The sequence below is a fragment of the Phodopus roborovskii genome, unplaced genomic scaffold (genome assembly GCF_943737965.1).
Source record: "Phodopus roborovskii unplaced genomic scaffold, PHOROB, whole genome shotgun sequence".
Lineage (NCBI taxonomy): Eukaryota > Metazoa > Chordata > Mammalia > Rodentia > Cricetidae > Phodopus > Phodopus roborovskii.
Window position 1 is genome coordinate 13,416,265 of NW_026126599.1, and position 19,857 is coordinate 13,436,121.

The 19,857-nt window shown below is 43.5% G+C and overlaps 1 protein-coding gene across 1 annotated transcript; it reads right to left on the reverse strand.

The window, feature by feature from the left end:
• Window positions 1–7,135: 7,135 nt before the first annotated feature.
• LOC127237083 (CD209 antigen-like protein C) lies at window positions 7,136–12,408 on the reverse strand. The gene is made up of 5 exons (XM_051205117.1): window positions 12,405–12,408; window positions 10,908–10,991; window positions 9,360–9,511; window positions 8,537–8,646; window positions 7,136–7,299 (listed from the first exon to the last, which is right to left on the reverse strand). Exons 1-5 carry the CDS (start codon window positions 12,406–12,408, stop codon window positions 7,158–7,160), a joined length of 492 nt encoding a protein of 163 aa, XP_051061074.1. The 3' UTR covers window positions 7,136–7,157.
• Window positions 12,409–19,857: the final 7,449 nt, after the last annotated feature.

Genomic DNA, 19,857 nt, shown 5'->3' on the forward strand with positions numbered 1-19,857 from the left:
AATGTGGCTATATTGGATGCATCTCCATTTCTACTTTCCACTATTAATAGTCTTTAATTGCACTGTTGAGGATGGTGGCTGATCCTGTTGTTGGGGCCCAGGCTCTGTCCCAGCTTTTCCAAGTGGATGTTTCCTTCTGGGCTCCTGTGTTATCTGCAGTGTGAAGTGAAACTTCAGTGGAGGTCTGTGACTCCACAGCTCTGGAATCCTGTGCACTGGCAGGGTCATTTCCACATGAGTGCTGCTGGGATTTACCAATTTGTTGTCCAGAGCTGAAAGGGAAACCTCATCCAATTCTGTTTGGCCAGGAGTTGGGGCATCTCAAGGATTGAGTATCAGTTCCTGCCCTGAATTCCCTGGATGATGGGTAATAAGCTTTAAGATGAAGTAAACCCCTTCCTCCCAAGATGCTTTTGGCCACTGTATTTTACCACAGCAGCAGACACCACAGGGGAGACAGTGGGTGACTCTAGTTTGTGTCAACTTGACACAACTAACCAGCACATGGACTAGGATTTGACTCTAGAGAAATAGTGAGTTCGTCTGAGGGGCTGCAGGGTCTGACCTAGTAGATGAAGATGACTGTGTTTTCAAGGATGTTCCAGCAGGAGAAAGGATAATCCCAGAATTAATGACAAATACTCCTTTAATCATTAACCTTCCTGGCTAAAGCCTCTCCCCCGTGTCCCCCCCCCCCCGCTTCTTTTCCTTCCTTTACAAACACTTTGTGAATCTTACTCATTTGTTTGCTTATTTGTAAGGCACTGAATCCAATTAATGCTTTCTATATGCACACAAGTGTCTGGTCATCCACCAGGGCAAGGACAACCTACTGTGGCCTCACCCAAGGAAAAATGACTCCTCTTCCTCCCACAGCCATCACCTGTCAGTAGCTCCTCAGCTGGTGGTAGGTCACAGGGAGAGCTTTTCCTCTCCTGGTAGAGTTATTAACTGGTTTCATCTCACACATGTCTTAGACATGTAACCACAGTCACCATGAATTCAGGAGTGCAGCAGCCTTGTCATGTCCAGAGGACCACACTTCACAGCTCTCCTCTCCTCCTTCAGCTCTTACACTCACCCCTCCCCTCTTCTGGGTGTGTCAGGAGTCTTGGCAGCAGAAAGGAGGTCAGACAGACATAGGTTTCTCATACATGGAGGGCTTGGTCTTTGTTGAGCTTCTTTTTCTGTTGCTGCTGTAAATACTCTGACAAAAGCAACTTAGATGAGAAAATGCTACAGTCCATCTGGTCAGGAAAGCCACAGTGACAGATAGAGACAGCTGGCCACATTGCACCCATACCAGGAGCAGAGAGGAATGGATTTGTGCATGCATGTCTGTGTTCAGCTCTCCTTCTGCAGTCTTACACTCTCCAGGACCCCCTGCCTAAGGAATGGTGCCACCACTATGGACTGGGTCTACCCCCTTCAGAGGTAATTAAGAAAATACCCCCCCAGACTTACACAATAATCTGATCTTGAATTCCAGACTGAGTCAAGTTGACTATTGAAACTATCCTTCACAATCCTCAGAGCAGCACAGTGCTCAGGTGGGGCCTTGAGAAGTGATGGGATCATGAGAGTTTTAACTTCATTAGGTCATGATGATACTTGAATGTATTATTTGGAAGTTAGATCCATTTGGAGGAAGTAGGTCCCTGGGGACATACATAGGTTTTGGATATCTCTATCTCCTTCCCTCCAAACCACAGTAGGTAAAAGGACATGGAAGAAGGAAATTCTTTCCTTCCCCCCCCTTTTTCTCAATTGGCATATACAACTGTTATGAGTTGGTTTTTCCTGCCAGTCTGGTCCCATCACCACACCAGCCCCAAATAACACACAGAGACTCTATATTAGATATAAAGCTGTTGGCCAGTGACTAGTTTCTTATCGGCTAGCTCTGTCTTAAATATTAACCCATTTCTATTAATGTAAGTACTTCCACGTAGTCTTACCTCACTGGAGAGAGGGTCTGGTGTTCTTCTCTCTCCGTCCTCCATCTTCAATCTCCTCCCAACTACTTCATCTTTCCTCCTAGTCTCCTAGTCCCACCTATCTTGCTTTCCTATTGGCCAACAGTGTTTTATCCATTAACCAATAAGAGAAACATGTTTACAGAATGACATCTCCCATCATACAACCCTGTTGCTGCTTCTGTTAACTTCTTACTGAGCCCTTTTTTTTTTTCAGTTTTCCAAAGTGAAATAAGAACTAGCAACTTTCCAAGGATCTTCCAGGCCTTTGGTGCCAGGCAGGGACAGGTGAGATACCCAGCCTCATAAACTGAGTAACTACCTGGTTGCTGGTCACTCTGGTGTGAGGTGGTCAGGGCCCATGCCTACCATGTAAGCCAAACCCAAGAAGTCATTGGATTTTAGAATCCAATCATTCGAAATCCAGAAACCTGTTGCTTCTGGTCCTCTAGAGAGGCCTGAGTAATACATTCTCCATTCTGGCTCCTGTGAGAGCATCAGCAAGCTCTCTGCCATGATGGTCTGTCTGCTTTACCAGAACCCAGAAGCAATAGGCCCGAGTCACCGAAGACTGAACATCTGAAAAGCCCAATCCCAGACATATTTATCTCCTTTAAGTTGATTTTGCAGGTGTTCTGTCACAACAACAGGAAGCTGAGTGACACCCAGGACAATAATTCCTTCCCATCTCTTCGGAATGATATTCTCTTGGATTAAACAAGTCCTTCCTTCCTTCCAACTTTATCTCTTGAGGATAGTGTTTGAGTGGCTGCAGATGGACCTGTTATGTGGAAGTAGATAATCTGTTTTCATTGCATACAATGACCTTTTTGAGTTGAGGTTGGATCAACTTGAGACTCTGAAAACTCATAAAATTAGAATCCTCATTTCCTGCTTGTGGAGTTCTATCAACACTGGATGGGAGGCCTTTTCTTTGATGTACTATTTGCAAGTATTTCCTGAAGGCTTACTTCTGATTACTTAGTAATCAGAAGTGTTGTTTAGGGTAGCAGAATGGCTCAGCAGGTGTTCTAATTAGCATTCATGTTGCTGAGATAGACAGCTTGATCAAAACTGCTTGGGAAGAGAGGTTTCTTTCCTCTCACAGGTTCCCATCATCCAGTGAAGCCAAGGCAGGAACTCAAGGCAGGAGCTTGAAGCATTGAGGATCTCTGCTTATGGGCTTGCTTCAAGGCTCATGCTTAGCTTGCTTTCTTCACATCCCAGACCCACCTGCCTAGGAATGGCATCACTCACAGTGGGCTGGGCTCTGCCTCATCCATCACCAGTCAAAACAGTTCCTCGCTGGTCAATCTGATGCAGGCAGTTCCTTAACTGAGTTTTCTTCTTCCCAGGTGAGTCTAGTTTGTGTTAAGTTGACAACAAAAAGCAGTATAGCAGGTAAAGATATCTTCCCTCAGGCCTCACAATCTGATTTCCATTTTCAGGATCTACACAGGGGAAGGACAGAATACACACACATGCGTGAGCGCGCGCGCTAAAGAAAAACTAAGGAAAATTTTAAAAGAAGTACAGTGTTTAATTTGCAAGTGGTAGAGACTCACCATCATGCCTCCATTATTGATTTCTGGTTGGTCCATTTAAGTAGAAGATATTTTATGGTCTTAAATGTATCGACTTAATTTATGCCATTTAATATAGCCAATCTTGCTGGTTTATGCTTACTTTATTGAGACAACTTTATATTATGTGTTCTATAGTAGAGGGGAAAAAATGTGTTTCTTTCTGCATGTATGTATTGATACTCCAGGTATACTTGTGCTCTTGGTGGCAACATGGGTTATGAATATTAACACAGATCCTGGATGCAGTCAGATCATGAACTCAGACATGGCCCTAGGCGGCAGCACAGGCCCTGACATCACCCTGGTCCCAGATGGCAAGCAGAGGGCCCACCTCAGTCCATTCCTCACTTCCCTCACTTATGCAGAACCGACTTTCATCCTCTCTTCCTCTCCATTTCTCCACCATATAATGGCCTATGGAGCTGTGTGGGGCTATGGATAGCTTCACCCTGCATGGGCTGTGTCATTTCTGTTTTTTTCTATTTCTCCACTATTATGCAATGATCTCTTTAACATGATGATAGCAACCTCCAACTTATTTTTCTGAAAAGGACACGATTTCATTCTTCTTGATGATGAAGTGATGCTCACACACATACATACATAAACATACATGTGCACACACATGACAATCTATTTTAAAGTCTTTGAATATATTTTTATTTGTTTGTTTTGTGTTTTGTTTTTCAAGACAGGGTTTCTCTGTATTGCTTTGGAGCCTGTCCTGGAACTAGCTCTGTAGACCAGCCTGGCCTTGAACTCACAGAGTTCTGCCTGCCTCTGCCTCTGCCTTCCAAGTGCTGGGGTTAAAGGTATGCGCCACCAATGCCTGGCCTCTTTTAATCTATTAATAGATATAATCAGACCCTAGTTATGAGTGCCTCATAAAGTATGTGCAGGTCTCCAGCATGCACTCAGTTCTATCCCTTCAGAGTTGTATCTCCAGTCATATTGCTAAATCATGCGGTGCTCTTAGTTTGGGTGTTTTGAAGCACCTCCATACTGATTTCCACTGTGGCTTCACTATTTTACATTCCCACAAATAGGGCCTGGGAAGAGGTGTTTCTATCTCCTCAGATCATGATATTGCTCTCTTTGCAAAGCTATTGAACATGGACATTGCTTGAATAATTATTTCTTTGAATGGAAAGAACATGAATGGCAACATCAGCATACTGAAACCTGAGATGCTGTCCCTACACAAAATCCTCAGAGGCTCAGCTGAGCCTCCTCCAGGGTAGACCACTGACACACAATTGCTTCCTTTGGAGCTGATCACATTCTCTGCTGTTCCTTAATGCCCAATACTGCTCAGGATCACAGATTCTATCTTCCATCCACTCCTTACTTTCTGAATATACTTTCCCACAGGAAGAGAAATGGGGGACCTGGATAGCAGCAATGGAAAAGCCAGAGGGAGATTCTGGGCATCTGGTAGATTGTGGCACACATAAGACCATACATGAATTTAGGGAGGTTTGATGTTGGCATCATGAAGATAGAGTTCACAGGTGTTAGGTTATTACAAGTGTGTGTGTGTGTGTGTGTGTGTGTGTGTGTGTGTGTGTGTGTGTGATGGCATGCATGCATGTGTGCACCTACATGCTGACATGCATATGTTCATATGTACTGCACACCTATGTGTGTGAGGGCGCGTGCATTTGTCTGTGTGCATGAACAGAGGCCAGAGAATTTCAGGTGATCTGTTCTATCATTCTCCATCTTATTCTCTTGATACAGAGTCTCTCTGAATCTGAAGCTACAGTGTCAGGACCCAGCCCCAGTGATCCTCCTGTTTCCACCACTACAGGGCTGCAGCCATATATGGCATTTTAAAACATGGTTCTGGACATTTGAACTCAAGTGCTCATGCTTGGGCAGCCATCAGAAGAGGTTGTTACATCTTTTGCAACTGGACTTACAGATTACTTGGAGCCACCCAATGTGGATGCTTGCAACAGATCTCAGGCCCTCTTCAAGAGGAATAAGAACTCTTAACCACTGAGTCATCTCTCCAGTCCCTGGTGGCCATCTTTTGTAACTATTCATTAAATTTGTTCTTCTCATTGTCAGCCTCCTCCATCTCCCTACCACCTCTGTCCACTCCCTACCCTCTCACAAATCTCACTCTTGCCCATATCTATTTATTTGTGTAAGGTAATGTGTGTGACCGGGGTCTGGTGTTATCCATTGGTACCTGGTGGGCTCAGCAATGGGTACACAACCAGAGACAATGATTTTCCTCTGTCAGAACCTATTAACAGCTGTTTTGAGGTAATGGATAGGGCCCTGCGGGCACTTCCCATTCCTTAACTGATAGGGCAAATCTTGCATGGGTCCAGTGCAGGCACTGCTGTTGTGAGTTCATGATTGCAAATAGTTGCATGGATACTAGAGAATTTCACTTGTGTAGCCCTTGACGCTTGTATACTTTCTGTACCCTCTTCTTAAATGTTCCCTGAGCCTTACAGAGTGATGACTATATGTCTTCTTAGAGATGAACCCACAACTATCACTTACTCCCAACATCTTTGGCAGTCACCACCTCTAAATTAACTGCTGTTCATTGCAAGAATACTTTCTCAATATGATCTCTACTCTATTCCTAGATATATCCTAAGAGAAGCTTATAAGTGGCTTCCAGGTTTAACTTTCTGAAAGTAACACATCTGTTTAAAAAAAAACTAAAGCAACTTGATGCATAGGTCAGGATGAGCTTCAACACTCTAGTTAGGAGGGTAGCAGAGACATATACTGTAGATAAGGAAGTTTCACTCATCAGATAGCCTTACTGCTTATGCTCTCCCTGTAGCTTCTTCCTCTCCTAATAAAGGACATTAGCATACTTGGGCTCCCCAAGATGAAACTTAGGTGGTGACAACCCTTCCTGTTCAAGGGAGGCAATTGTTGAATATACCTGATTCCTTTGCATCAACTCTCATTTTTTAAGCAATGGATCTGATTGACATACATTTTGCTGCTATGATAAAATACCAAGACAGGAAACAATATAGGGATGGAAGAGTTTATTTTGGCTAATGGTTCCAAACAGATAGAGTCATTAGTGTTCACAGAGGCAAAGTAACAGGCAGGGAAAGGGAAAGCATGACACAGGAACAGGAAGCTGGCTGATCATATTGTCACCCACACACAGGATGCAGTGAGAACAGCAAGTGAGGTGAGAATATAAACTCCAAAACCCATCCCTACTGATGTGCTTGCTTTCTGTAGCTGCTAAGATTCCATAGAACCCTCAAACAGCACCACCTACTGGAGAACAAGGGGCTGACTATCAAGCCTCTGGGGAACACTCTCAGTCAAACCACCACAAATGGTGATCCATGCAGAACATTATCCAGGAAGATAGCTGAAAATATGGTTCAGAACCACAACCTCAACCAAAGTAAACTGTAGGCACAGGAGAGGGCAGAGAGTGGCCCAAGCCTTTGGGGACAAAGTGTGTGGAAAGTGGAGCCAGGGCTATTGTTGAAAGCCCAGTACCTACAGAAAGGCAGAAGGAACTGGAATGAATGCACTTAAAGTTTGACTAAGTGATAAAATATTGGTCAAACAGTGACCATGAGATGGATAGATTTCACCTAGAACAATGAGATGCAGGCTTCTTGCAGATCCACAATTTCTCCAAGGAACATAAGTTATCATTCCATCCATTATCTGAAAAGTCTGCACAGTCCTCGTCAACCAGGTTATTGGGCTCCTTTGGAGCCCAATATTTCCTGAAATTGAAAACCCCCAAATAACATGAGCTTCTGTCCCAGCACTATGCTGTCAATATTTCTAACTTGGGGCATTAGGAGGCTTTCACATCTACTCCATGTACATATGACAGCCATACCTCACCCAGAATCTGATGGCATGCCTAAGTTATTTCTATGAAAAACCTTATTCTACAACATGGAATTTGAGAGACTTTAAAATGTGAAATGGAGGCAGTTCCATCTTTGCTTTTGGAGAATCTGGTGGCAGCCTGGCAAGAAGCAAAAAATGGCTGCCGTGCAGATTTGATGCAGAGCAGTGGTTTTTATATTCCTTACTGTATTTTTCTGTCCCCCTTTATTCCTCATTGGTTAAGTTGTTCAGCAAGGAACAGTCTTCCCAACATCTAGTGTAGCTTCCTTCCAAATTCCCATCAATTGAGTCAGGACACAAAGCCTTGTCTAGAAAATATCCTGGAGCTTGAGATTTCTTCCCTGCCATCCCTGATACATGGCTCATTACGTAGCAGCTCCTCTGTAACTTTCTAACCATTATGTAAACTGAGATCTCCTGACAAGCCAGCACGAGCTGGGGAAATCAAGGGCCCAGATGTCCTGCTTATCTGTATTCTTTGGTGATCTGTAAGCATGTCTCTTGCAGGAAATGGAACATTGTGACATCTCCTCACCCACTGACATTTCAGAGTAGGTTGGTTTACAAGTGTCCCTGTTTCTTCCCATTCACTTGTCCCTTTTCACATTCACCATGGTATGGAACAAACCCTAGGTAGCTCCCACATTGTCATTTGTCTTTAAGTGTGTCAAGCTGCATTTTTGAAGGCAAGCACACTCCTGTCTTTCAGATTCTCTAAGTACTCTGCATTAGATCATTCATTGCCTCAGAACTGAGACTTTTGAGCAAAACAATCTCCATTTCGTGCCATCATTTGTTTCTGCTTGCAAAACCTATCTTGATTGTTCTGGTGGACAGTTCACATTTCCTACTAGGAGGGGTTGGGGAGGGTCATTGACTCCTCACCTGAGTTTCCAGCCACCCCTTCAGTGAATAGGAACTAGTCACACTCCTGTAGGGAGAAAATCCTGCACTGCTGACCACACTGCTAACTCATCTGAACTCATCTCAACACACATCCCAACAAGAAGCTGTCATTCCTTGTCATGCCTAGCAGATCAAGGATCAGGTTGGAACCACAACTGTGTTTTGGGACATAGTTTCACCCCAAACACACTGTATTACCTCCATTTCAGCGGTGAACCATCCACCCACAGCCATTGGCCTTCCTGTTTCATGTCTGACAGCCCCATCCAGGCATAGCCTTTCTTCTTAGAGGTCTGCTTCAGGAAGCCCTTGAGAGGAAAGAGAAGCCATGATGGGGATCTGCCATCATTTCCTACATTTGCCCTCTCAGTATCCAAGGTCTGCTTGCAGTTAGACCCTCAGCTTGCAAACCCACACATGTGCTACGATACCCTACTCACACTTTACATGCATGCATGCAGAGACACGGATATGATGATCAGGCCAGACCTCACACAGGCTCTCTCTGAGACAGAAAATTTAGATACAGTGTGTGTTGTAACTTGACAGATATTAATATGGAGAATTTGGCTCCCCTTTGTCTCATATGCTTGGCTGAACTAAAATAATGTGACTTGTTACTAGCTCCCCAAACTTAGAAAAGTTGTATTTTCCTAGGTTTTTGACATCTCTACGGATTGGAGTTGGTTCTGTTGTTATCAAGAAGGTCAGAGATTCAATTCAGATCCCTGGGCTTGGTAACAAGTACTTTTACCCACTGAGTCATCCCACAGGTCATAATCAGAGCTATAAACACCAATTGGAAGTACTTATTAAACTGTCCAGCCCTCAACAAGTGTCCCCTTCATATTTAGTGTTCCCTAATTCATGCATCCAGGGTATCATTTTGTATTTATCTGAGTGCACATTGTTGGACCAGCCCCTCCCTTTCCACAGTTGTGGTATCTTCCCTTTTCATGTGCAGTAAAGAATACTGATCTGGAAAATTCTACCTAGCCAGGACCATGTCCACACAATATACCTGCTCCTCATCACTCTTGATGACAACAAGTTGGGCCCCTACTTCCTCGCAAGCATTGACAGCGTCCTTCCAGGGCAGTTGGAATGTGGAGAAGAAGTAACAGTTTCCTTGGAAGAGGGTCCAGTCCCAGGGGCAGGGGCGGCACAGGTTGTCTGTTGGGGAAGTGGTTCAAGTTGAACACATAGAGGTATCCATGTTTCAGCCTTCAGGTCCTGGAGATTGAAACTGCATATGGGGAACATACTCTATCTTTTGTGGTGTGTGTTCTTCCTGCTTTGTTGTTGTTGTTGTTTTGGTTTTGTTTGTATGTTGTATTCATGTGTGTGTATGTGTGTGTGTGCATATGTGTGCATGTGTGTGCACTAGTATGTGTATGTGCACTGTACTGTGTGGTACCAAGTGGATGTCAAAGTAACTGTTGGAAATCTTCCTCAATCATTCTCTCTTTTTTAAAAATGTCATATATACATATATGTATATATATGTGTGTGTGTATATATATACATATATATATATATATATATGTATATATAACAATAAAAATAAAGAGAAACAGGCCATCAACATGAGAAAGATAGGGGATGTCAAAGGAGGAGTGACAAAGGAAAGGAGGAAAATGATGTCATAATTTAAATAAAATTTTAATTAAAAATATGTTATTTAGTTTTTAACATTTGGTACATGCAGACAATATCTTTTGGGGCTTGCTTATTTTGAAATTATAACTTATCCCATTTCCCCCTTCCATTTCCTCTCTCCAATGCACTCCTGTATCCCTCTCCATTCTCCTTCAGAGAGCTGACTGTTACCACATGAATATTGTATTCAGTCTTTGGAAAAAAGTTCACCACTCCCACCCTTCAGCCCCCTCCTTTCAGAATGACCCTGCCAACTTGAGGCGTTGTTGCTTCACCCTACTGGGTCCAGCAAGTTACTGCCAACCAGCATGTCTATAGAGCTAGGCCTAACCCCACCCTTACCTCCCTCCCTCCTGCGTGCCTCCCTCTCTCTCTCTCCCTTCCTCCTTCCCTCTCTGCCTTCCTTTTTTCCTCCCTTGCTTCCTTTTATCCTCTCTTTTGAGACTGGTTCTCTCACTGAACATGGAGCTCTCTGTTTTGGTCATACTATCAAGTGAGCCCTAGAATCTTCCTGTCTCCCCAACACCCCCTGAGTCATAGGCCTGTGAAGCTGTGCTCAGTTTCTATGTGGGTGTGTGGGATCTGAACTTGAGATCTCATGCTTGTCAGGTAAGCACTTGTACACCCATTCCCCTCTTAACTCTCTGAGTCTGTTCCCTCCAGGGTAACCTACAAGGCTGTTACCACATCACATAACAACAGAGAACAGCGGGGACCTGAAATGTCAGAGCAGAGACAGGAGTCTGGTTTAACTGAGTGTCTTCACTGTGCATGGGCTCTGGGTCTAGTGAGTGCCAACTTTAAGGTCACTCTGTGTTCCCATTCAACAGGTAAAGAAACTGAGGGACTGGAGACCCAGTCTCTGAAGTCACCTCCTACCACATGGAAACCATTTTTTCTGGTCACTTACCTAGACCAGCCTTCAGGTGGTCTAGTTCCTGGTGGATGCGTTGCTTTTCCTGTTCCTGCTCCTGGGAGTTGGGAACATCAGGGTCTATGACAAGAAAGTGAAGATGGAAACATTAAATGTTGATAAATGTAGAAGAGAGGAAGCCATTGGTTCAGGACAGAGCCTGACACAAACTCCCCTTCAGGGATTAGCTCTATTACAAGGGCTTCAAGCCTGTAACCAGGACTCTAGGTTGGAGAGCATTAGGAAAAAAAAAACACATTACTAAATGAAAAACAATTTAAAAGTTCCATAAAGTAAAAGAGAGGCTTCCCTTTAACACCTGGGAAAGAGTTTCAAGTAAGAGTAAGAAAGACAGCCTTCCCCTCAGGATGACAGGGCAAGACCACAGCGTCCTTCAGAGAAGTTCCCCTAATGCAGGAAATGGCTGACTTCCTTACATTTTCAGGGAGTCACAGGACATTTCACCACATGATTCATTCAATGTGGTATAGGTGACAAAGAGCACAGAGCAGTCAGGTCCCATACCCTGGGAGCCAAAAACCACACACAGATGCTTTTCAGCTCTCTGACCGGGAAAAGGAGAGCTGCTAGGAGTTAGGGCTGACTGCTCCAGCCTGTGGGATCCAGGATTTAGAGCGACCAGAAGCTCTCAACGCTTCCCTAGGGGCTCCTAGCAGTAATTGTGATTGACACAGAGACTCAACCACTCAATGTGCAAACTGTAAGATCCTATGGAGATCTCATCACACAGGGACATCTCTAACACAACCCTAACCAGAAGCTCAGGGATCATCATAGGAGGGGCAGGAAGCCTGTCATGGGCAGATGCAATGGAGGAGGATGCTGCAATGCTGTGTTCTCTGGACTCAACAGGCCTGGTGCTCACATAGATGCACAGTGCTGTGCCTGCAACTCAAACCTAAGCTAAGTCAGAAATCATCCATAATAGATGGAGAAGGACAGACAAATCCCCAACACTAGGTGGGCAATGGTTAGCAATTGATGGCTGCTGTGGGAAGGAGAGTCCAGTCTCTTCAGCCCCTGGAGACTACTCATAATCCAGAAGATGGCCTTACACCCATGTCTGTGGATACAGGAAGTAGATTCAGGGGACTATGAAAATGAAGGGGCGCAGGAACTTGGGAGGAAAAAGGGGTGGAGGACAAGGGAGGACCTGGAGGGCAGGGAGGAGATAGTGGACTTGGTTGAAATATTATATTCATGTGTGAAATTCTCAAATAATAATATTTAATGGCAGAGCAGACTATGACCTAACTGACATGTGTTGGGTCTGCAAGAACATCATGTTCTTATTTGAATTTGTCTCATTTGAAGATGAGGAATCCTGGTACCCAGGGAACTCTAATCACAGGCAAAATGCAGTCAGATGATGCCCCTGAAACCACTCCGTTCCTGCCACACAGGAGTCTTGAGAAGACCCTGTTCCCAGAAGGCATGTAAACCACAGTCACATCTTCAGTGTCACCTCCACACCCATGCTGAAAGGTGAGAGCAAGAAGCCCCAACTGTGAAGTTTCCTGACCTTTGACAAGGACAGCCATGAGGAGGGCAGCCAAGAGCACAAGGGAGATGAGCTGTAGTACAGTGATGAAACGGTCACAGTGCCGACACCCTGAGGAAAGAAGCTTGAGTGGTCCAGCAGGCCATTGTCACACCCTGCAGCAGGGATAGCCTGGCCCACTTTCCCCCTCAGAACACACACTACAGGCTCTCAGTCATCATTCTCCTGCTGCCTAGGTTTTCCTGTCGCTCGTCTGCCACGTGAACATCAGTAGTCTGTTTCCAGTCTCAGCTATCCCAGGGCCCTGCAGGTCAACCCTCCAGTCTTGAACTCTCTGGCAGCAATAGCAAAGATCCTCAGTCCCTACCACCCCATGAGCCACGAGATCAGCTCCCACTTGCCACTTCCACAGATTCAGGACTTCAGATCCCAGCTGTGTTTCTTATGATTGTGGCATTTAGCACTCTCCCTTATCCCACAGGATTGAGGATTCCTGTTTCCCAGTATGCACCTCACCTAAACAGAGCTCCATCTCCTAGACCCCACTTCTCCAGGACACAGGAGGTCAGACTTGCCGTTTACCTCTCTAAGACCCAGGGATGAAGTATTCACCCTCCTCCTCTTTAGCAACTAGCAATGCAGCCTCCAGCCCTCACTTCTTCAGAATAGAGGAGTCTAAACCATCAGCTCTACCTCCACAAGTTCCAGGGTTCCAGGTCTACAGACCTACAGTGTTTTAGGACTCAGGACTCTAGACCCGAGCCTCCACCTCCACAGTGTCTAGGAGTCAAGCCCTCAACTGTTCATCTCCTCATGACCCAGCTTTCTAACTTCACACTCTCTGTTCCCTAAACTTGAGAACATAAACCTGTAGTCCCAATCTTCCCAGGACCCAAGGATGCACAAACCCAATCTCCCTGTCCCCAGGACTGAAGACTGCCTGTTCTGTCCTCTCCTCAGTACCTCACAAAGCCTTGTTTCTTTCACAAACACTGAAGCCATGAATAGGCTGTAGTCCAGATCTCCTTATGAATAGCTGGTACTCCCGGCCACAAGCTCCATCACTGAGCGGTGTCTCATCTATCAGAGCATGAGCATGCTGAGACCTGAGCTGCCCCTCTTGGCTCTCCCCTGAACTCCCTGATTCCTTCTCAGCCTCACCCAAGGGGCACGGGTGTTTCTCCCTCTCTTCCTTGGAGTCGCCCATGGTCACTGTTGTCCACCAGTGTGTAGAAGTTCTCATGATCACAGTTTTTCTTTGCCACCCTTCACCCCTCTAACCTATTCTCAACCAGGAAGAGAAAAGGAGAAGTGGTGACTGTCACCAGATGAGCTACAGGAAGGAGGATGAGGATCAAGCATGGGATGATATGGTCCAGTCAGGGTTTTCAGAGAGATGAAGGAGTTTAGAGGCCAGAGTAGGAAGAACTGGTCCATTCTCAGCATGACCAATCTCTTTGATGTCTTTAACAAAAATATCACCATCCAGCTATGGTACTCCTGGGATCTATACAAAGATTTCTCTATCCTAACTATCCATGTTCATTGCTGCTAAGAGTTATGATAGCCTGGAAACAGAACCAACCAAGATACTAATGAGTAAGGAATGGGTAATGGTAATAGTTTTACACATCCCTATACTTGTAGTTATTCCCATTGAATTCCATGTTTATTTTAATGTCTTTTGTGTGAGCATACATGCCTGTGTATAAAGCCAGTCCTGGAACGTAGAGACAGTAGATCCCTAAAACAGGCTGCCTAGAATGACTAGCCACTGCAGAGAGATCTGGATATGATTGACAAGACAAATCCTTCATATGGAAGCTGGACAAGTAAACCCAATTGGAGAGAAAAAGTTCCAAAAGCAGTTTCCCTGTGCCAAATAAACATTGCCATTCACCAACCCAGCTTCAGGAAGAAAATTTTCCTTAGCAATGACTTAACTCTTAAGCCTTCTTAGTAGTTAACCTTCAGTTAAGTCTCTGCTACACAACCTGTCTTAATTTTATTTCTGTTGCCTTGATAAAATACCCCCCAAAAAAGGATGTTTATAGAAAATAAGGAAATTTAGCTTACAGTTTCTGGTTATAGTCCATCATTGTTGGGGAGACAAGGGTACAGGAAATTGAAGTATCTAGTCACACTCATAGTCAAGAACAGAAACAGAATGAGCGTGACTACTCAGCCACATAGGGAATGGTGCCACTCACAGTGGACTGGGTCTGCCCCCATTGGTTAATGCTTCTAATCAAGACAACTTGCATGGATATACACAGGCTGATCTGATCAAGACATCCTTAAGACTCTCTCTCTCTGCTCTGGTATTTCTAGATTGTGTCAAGTTGACAATTAAAAGGAGCCATTCACAATCTCTCAGAATTTTACCAAATAATCAAAGATATAAGGAAGGCTGTTTACAGGAGTGACTACATATGGGCCACCCTACAGATGGAAAATTTAGTCAACTGACTGTTCTTTGATAGAAGCAAATCATTCCTTTTGAGCTAGAAAGGTAGCTCAATCTGTGTTCAAGCATAGGGACCAGAGTTAGGATCCCTGGCACCCACACACAAAGCCAGGAATGACTCTATGTGCCTGTGACCACAACATTGTAGAGTGAGGTAGAGACAGGAAAACAAAGGTTTGTTGTCCAGTTAGCCAGTAGAAAACCTAAGTTTCCAGATCAGTGAGAGACCCTGCCTCAGATCAGTAAGGCAGAAAGCAATAGCAGAGAAGAAATGAGGTTTTCCTTTGACCCCTGCACGTGTATAGTGTGCACACCTGAATACTAACGTGCATGCATCACACAGTCAAATGAAAATACCTTAATTAATTGTTTGAGACATTCATACAATGTATTTTGATCCTATCCAGCTGCCACTATTCTCCTAACTCCTCCTACTTCCCTCTACCCTGTCACCACACTCCAATTCTCTCTCATCTTTATTGTTTTGAGACAAGATCTCACTATGTAGCTATGGATGCCTGGAACTTGCCATGTAGTCCAGGCTAGCCTGTAACTGACAAATTGGTGTGCCTGCACCCCCAAGTGCTGAGATTAACATTGTATCCCACCACACCCTCACTTTTGCTATTATTAAAAATAAATAAATACAATATATACTGATTACAAGTTTCTGCTCCTTCTACTCCTCCCATTGCCTCCCCACTATCCCTTTCATATGGATTCACACCCTTTCTGTCTCTCATTAGAAAACAAACAGGATCCTAAGGGATAATAATAAAGTAAAACATAAATTATAACAAGGTACAAAACAAAATCTAACACACCAGAGTTGGACAACTAACTTGTGTCTGTCACCTGTATAGCTCGGACGACAGCAATGCCATCATGCATTACACTATTCTACTTTAGATCTTTTTGCAATTTTTGCAAATTGACCTTTGAAAACAATTCCTTGTCTCTCCCTTTCACCAAGATTGTACATTCTAAAGAAAGTTGCCTATGAGGGGCAGACATTCTAACCTCTGGTGTGCAGCATTACAGGAAAGGGAAATAGATAAGCTATGGTCACAAGATTGCTTAGTCAGATCTCAGAACCAGTAATGGACTTCAGATCACATCAGAGAGCAGGCCAGGGGCCTGCTGATCTTGATCCTTTCAAGTCCTGTAATAGGGGTCAGGGAGTTGCCTCAGGAGGTAAGAGCAGATCTGAGTTTCCATGAAGGGTGGAGCCATATCTGTAATCTAGTCACTGTGTGTGTGTGTGTGTGTGTGTGTGTGTGTGTGTGTGTGTGTGTGTGTGGTGACAGGAGGATGACTGGGTCTTGTTTGATGCCAACACACCTTTAAGTTTAGTTGGAGACCAAGTCTCAAGGGAATAAGGTGGAAAGTGCAGGACACAATACCTGACATCCTCTGTGTGTCACCCTGAGCAAGCACTGGTACATGTGTGCATACATCAAACTGCACACACATAGAGTAGAATAAGGTTTAACTTACAAAAAACTAACAAATTTGTCTGGAGAATTGTAGGACTGACCTAGGAGATAAAGATCAATTGTGTTAGTCTTAACTATCAACTTGACACAAGCTAGAATCACCAGGGAATAGACTCAACAAGGGAGAGTTTAGATCAGGTTGGCTTGTGTCTTGGTTCTTAACTGTCTTGATTGCCTTACTTGATGTGTGAAGACCCACCCACTATGAGTGACACCATTCCCTAAGCAGAGGATTCTGATCTGTGAAAGAGTAGAAAAATAAGCTGACTATTACCATTTATGTGCTCATGTTTCAGTTCCTGATTATGGAACAGATGTGATGAAGCCAATCTCTGAAAGCTCATGCCACTGTGACTTCCTTGCTCTGATGGACTGTGACATGGAACTGTGATCCAAAAGGATCCCTTTCCCCAGCAAGTTGCTTTTGGGTGATATTTTACCATAGCAACAGGAAGCCAAACTAGGACAAGTTGTCCCAAGAATATTGAAGTAGAAGGGGAAACTAATACAGGAAAATGATGACAAAGACATTGAGCAGCAGGTGGCCATCATACACACTGTCCCCTGAAGTTCTGTTTCTTTCTTTATGACTCATCTGTCAACCTTAGCTCCCTTAGAAAACCTTTGTTTGAGGATTTATTTTTCAGATATACAACATCCTCCAAAGAGGCTTATATTGAAGGCTGCTACTCGATGCAGCACCAGTAATAAGAGGTGCTTCTTTAAAAAGCAATTAAATAATAAGAGCTTTAGTTTGATAAATATATTAAAGCTTTGATTAATTTATACCCGGATGAGCTGTTATGTTGTGGGAGGAAGTGGGTATCGGGACATGCATAAATGGTATCTCTTGTTCTCTTAATTTGTGTCTCCTTTTTTTCTTCTTTTAATATTCCTCTTGTTCTCCTCTTCTTCATCTATCAATTAAATGTTTTGTTGTTTGATGATTTCACATATGCATATACTATGTTTTTATCAAGTCCTTCCATTCTTTCCTCTCCAATTCCACTCTGTCCTTCCCAGCTTCATGAGCTCTCTTCTTTTTTCAAAAAAAAATCTGACACGATTTAGTACTTGGCTGTATGTAGATGGTTTAGGACCATCTACTGGTGCATGGATAACTTCTCAGGGACCACATCCTTGACTCCATCCCCCAGCAGCCATCAATTGCACATACACTCTCAGCTAGTGGAGGGGTTTCGTGATACCCACCCCAGTCAAGAGGGGATTTTGTCTTGTGGATGCAGTCACAGTTGCTTGAGTTCCTGAGCGCAACTATTCTTTCATGTTGAACAAGTGATGCTTTATTGAAGACATTCACTGTCCCTTCATCAATGATTCCTGAGCTTTGCTTGAGGGTATGATACATATGTCCCATTTCGATCTGAGAACATAAGACTCTTATTCTTTGCATGTTCATGTGTTGTGTCTCTATAGTATACTATGTACTGGTGAAAGAAGCCTCTGTGATAAGAGTTGAGAGAGAAGTTGAGTAATTCTCCTCAAATTATTCCACAAAATAGAAACAGAAGTAACATTGCTATATTTATTTCATGATGTCACAGTCACCTTGGTACCCAAACCACACTGCCATGGAAAGCTGAGCTGGGTTTGAGGGAAGGTAAATGTGCTTCCAGTTCCCCAGCCTCCAAGAATCCTTGAGACAATCAGATGCAGCAGGGAGTCTAGTCAATCAGGAACTCTTTATTGTCCCATAGCAGGCATCTCTTAAAGGAAAAAACTACAGAGAGTGGGGGGGGCGGGGCGGGGTGTGGACAGCTAGCCAATGGTTTTAAAGGTCAGTCTGTCACACACCTAGGTGCCTTTATGCTTTACCTAGTGATCAGGAGCTGTTCAGAGTGATCTCATCTGGTTCGATCTAGGCAACCAACCATCTTTTTTTGTAAACTCGGGATTCACCCTCTTGACTTCCCCTCAGCGCCATTTTTGACTGGCTCATGTGCCCTACACCACACAATGATTTTTTAAAAAGAAAATTACAAACCAATTTCCCTTATGAATGAAAAAAAGCTTACTTATAATCCCCATCAAGCTTTCAACACAATTCTTTATAGACCTTGAAAGAATAATACTCAATTTCATACAGGAAAAAAAAAAAACCAAAACCAAAACAAAATCAAAAAAAAAAAAAAACCAGGATATCTAAAACAATCCTGAACAATAAAACAACTCTGTAGGCATCATCATCCTGATATCAAGCTGTACTATAGAGCTATAGTAATAAAAACTACATGATACTAGCATAAAAACAGACACATTAATCAATGGAATTGAATCAAAGACCCAGACATAAATCCATACACTTAAGAACACCTAACTTTTTTATAAAGAAACGTGAAATATACACTGGGATTAAAAAAAAAAAAAAGCATCAACAAATGGTGTCCAACTAGATGTCTGCATGTGGAAGAATACAAACAGATTCATGTTTATCACCCTGCACAAAACTCAAGTTCAAGTGGATCAAAGACCTCAACATAAAACCAGATACACTGAGCCTAATAGGAGAAAAAGTGGGGAATAGTATTGAGTGAGTTGGCACAGGAGACAACTTCCTGAACAGAACACTGATAGCACAGACACTAACATCAACAATTAGCAAATGGAACCTCATGAAACTGAAAAGTTCCTGTAAGGCAAAGGACACTTGTCAACAGAACAAAACAGCAGCCTACAGAATAGGAAAAAATCTTCACCAAACCACATCTGACAGAGGGCTGATCTCCAAAATATACAAAGAACTCAAGAAACTAGACATCAACAAACCAAATAATCCAATTAAAAGTGGGGATACAGACAATTCTCAGCAGAAGACTATCAAATGGCTGAGAAACACTGAAATAAATGTTCAGCATCCTTAGCCATCAGGGAAAATGCAAATCAAAATGATTCTGAGATTCCATTTTTGTAGGTGGGATTTTGCTGTGATGAAGCCTCTCCCAAATAATCACTCAGAAAATTAATATTAATTGTAAATGTTCAGCTGATAGCTCAGGCTTGTTACTAGCTAATTCTTACATTCAAATTAACTCATATTTCTTATCTATGCTTTGCCACATAGTTTGGTACCTTTACTCAGTAAGCATGCCCACCTTGCTTCTCTCTCTGTATCTCTTGTGACTCCAAACTCCACCCCTTTTCTTCCCAGTCCTTAGTTTGGTTGTCCTGCCTCTACTTCCTGCCTGGCTACTTGGCCAAGCAGCTTTTTATTAACGTTAACGATGAGAGCAACACATTTTCACAGCATGCAGGATTATTCCACAGCACATCTTACACCTGTCAGAATGGCTAAGATCAATAATAACACAAGTGGTAGCTCAGACTGGTGAGAATGTGAAGCCAGGGAAACACTCTTCCATTGCTGGTGGGAGTGCAAACTTGCCCAGCCACTATGGAAATCAACATGGAAGTTCCTCCAAAAATTTGGAATCCATCTACCTC

Excerpts from the sequence above, each read along its gene's own strand:
- LOC127237083 (XM_051205117.1), bottom strand. Across the intron at positions 8,647-9,359 it reads TCAAGAGTGATGAGGAGCAG|GGCTTCCTGAAGCAGACCTC; the intron begins GTATATTGTGTG and ends TTTCCTCTCAAG. Across the intron at positions 7,300-8,536 it reads GGTTCACCGCTGAAATGGAG|GAAATATTGGGCTCCAAAGG; the intron begins GTAATACAGTGT and ends TTTCAATTTCAG.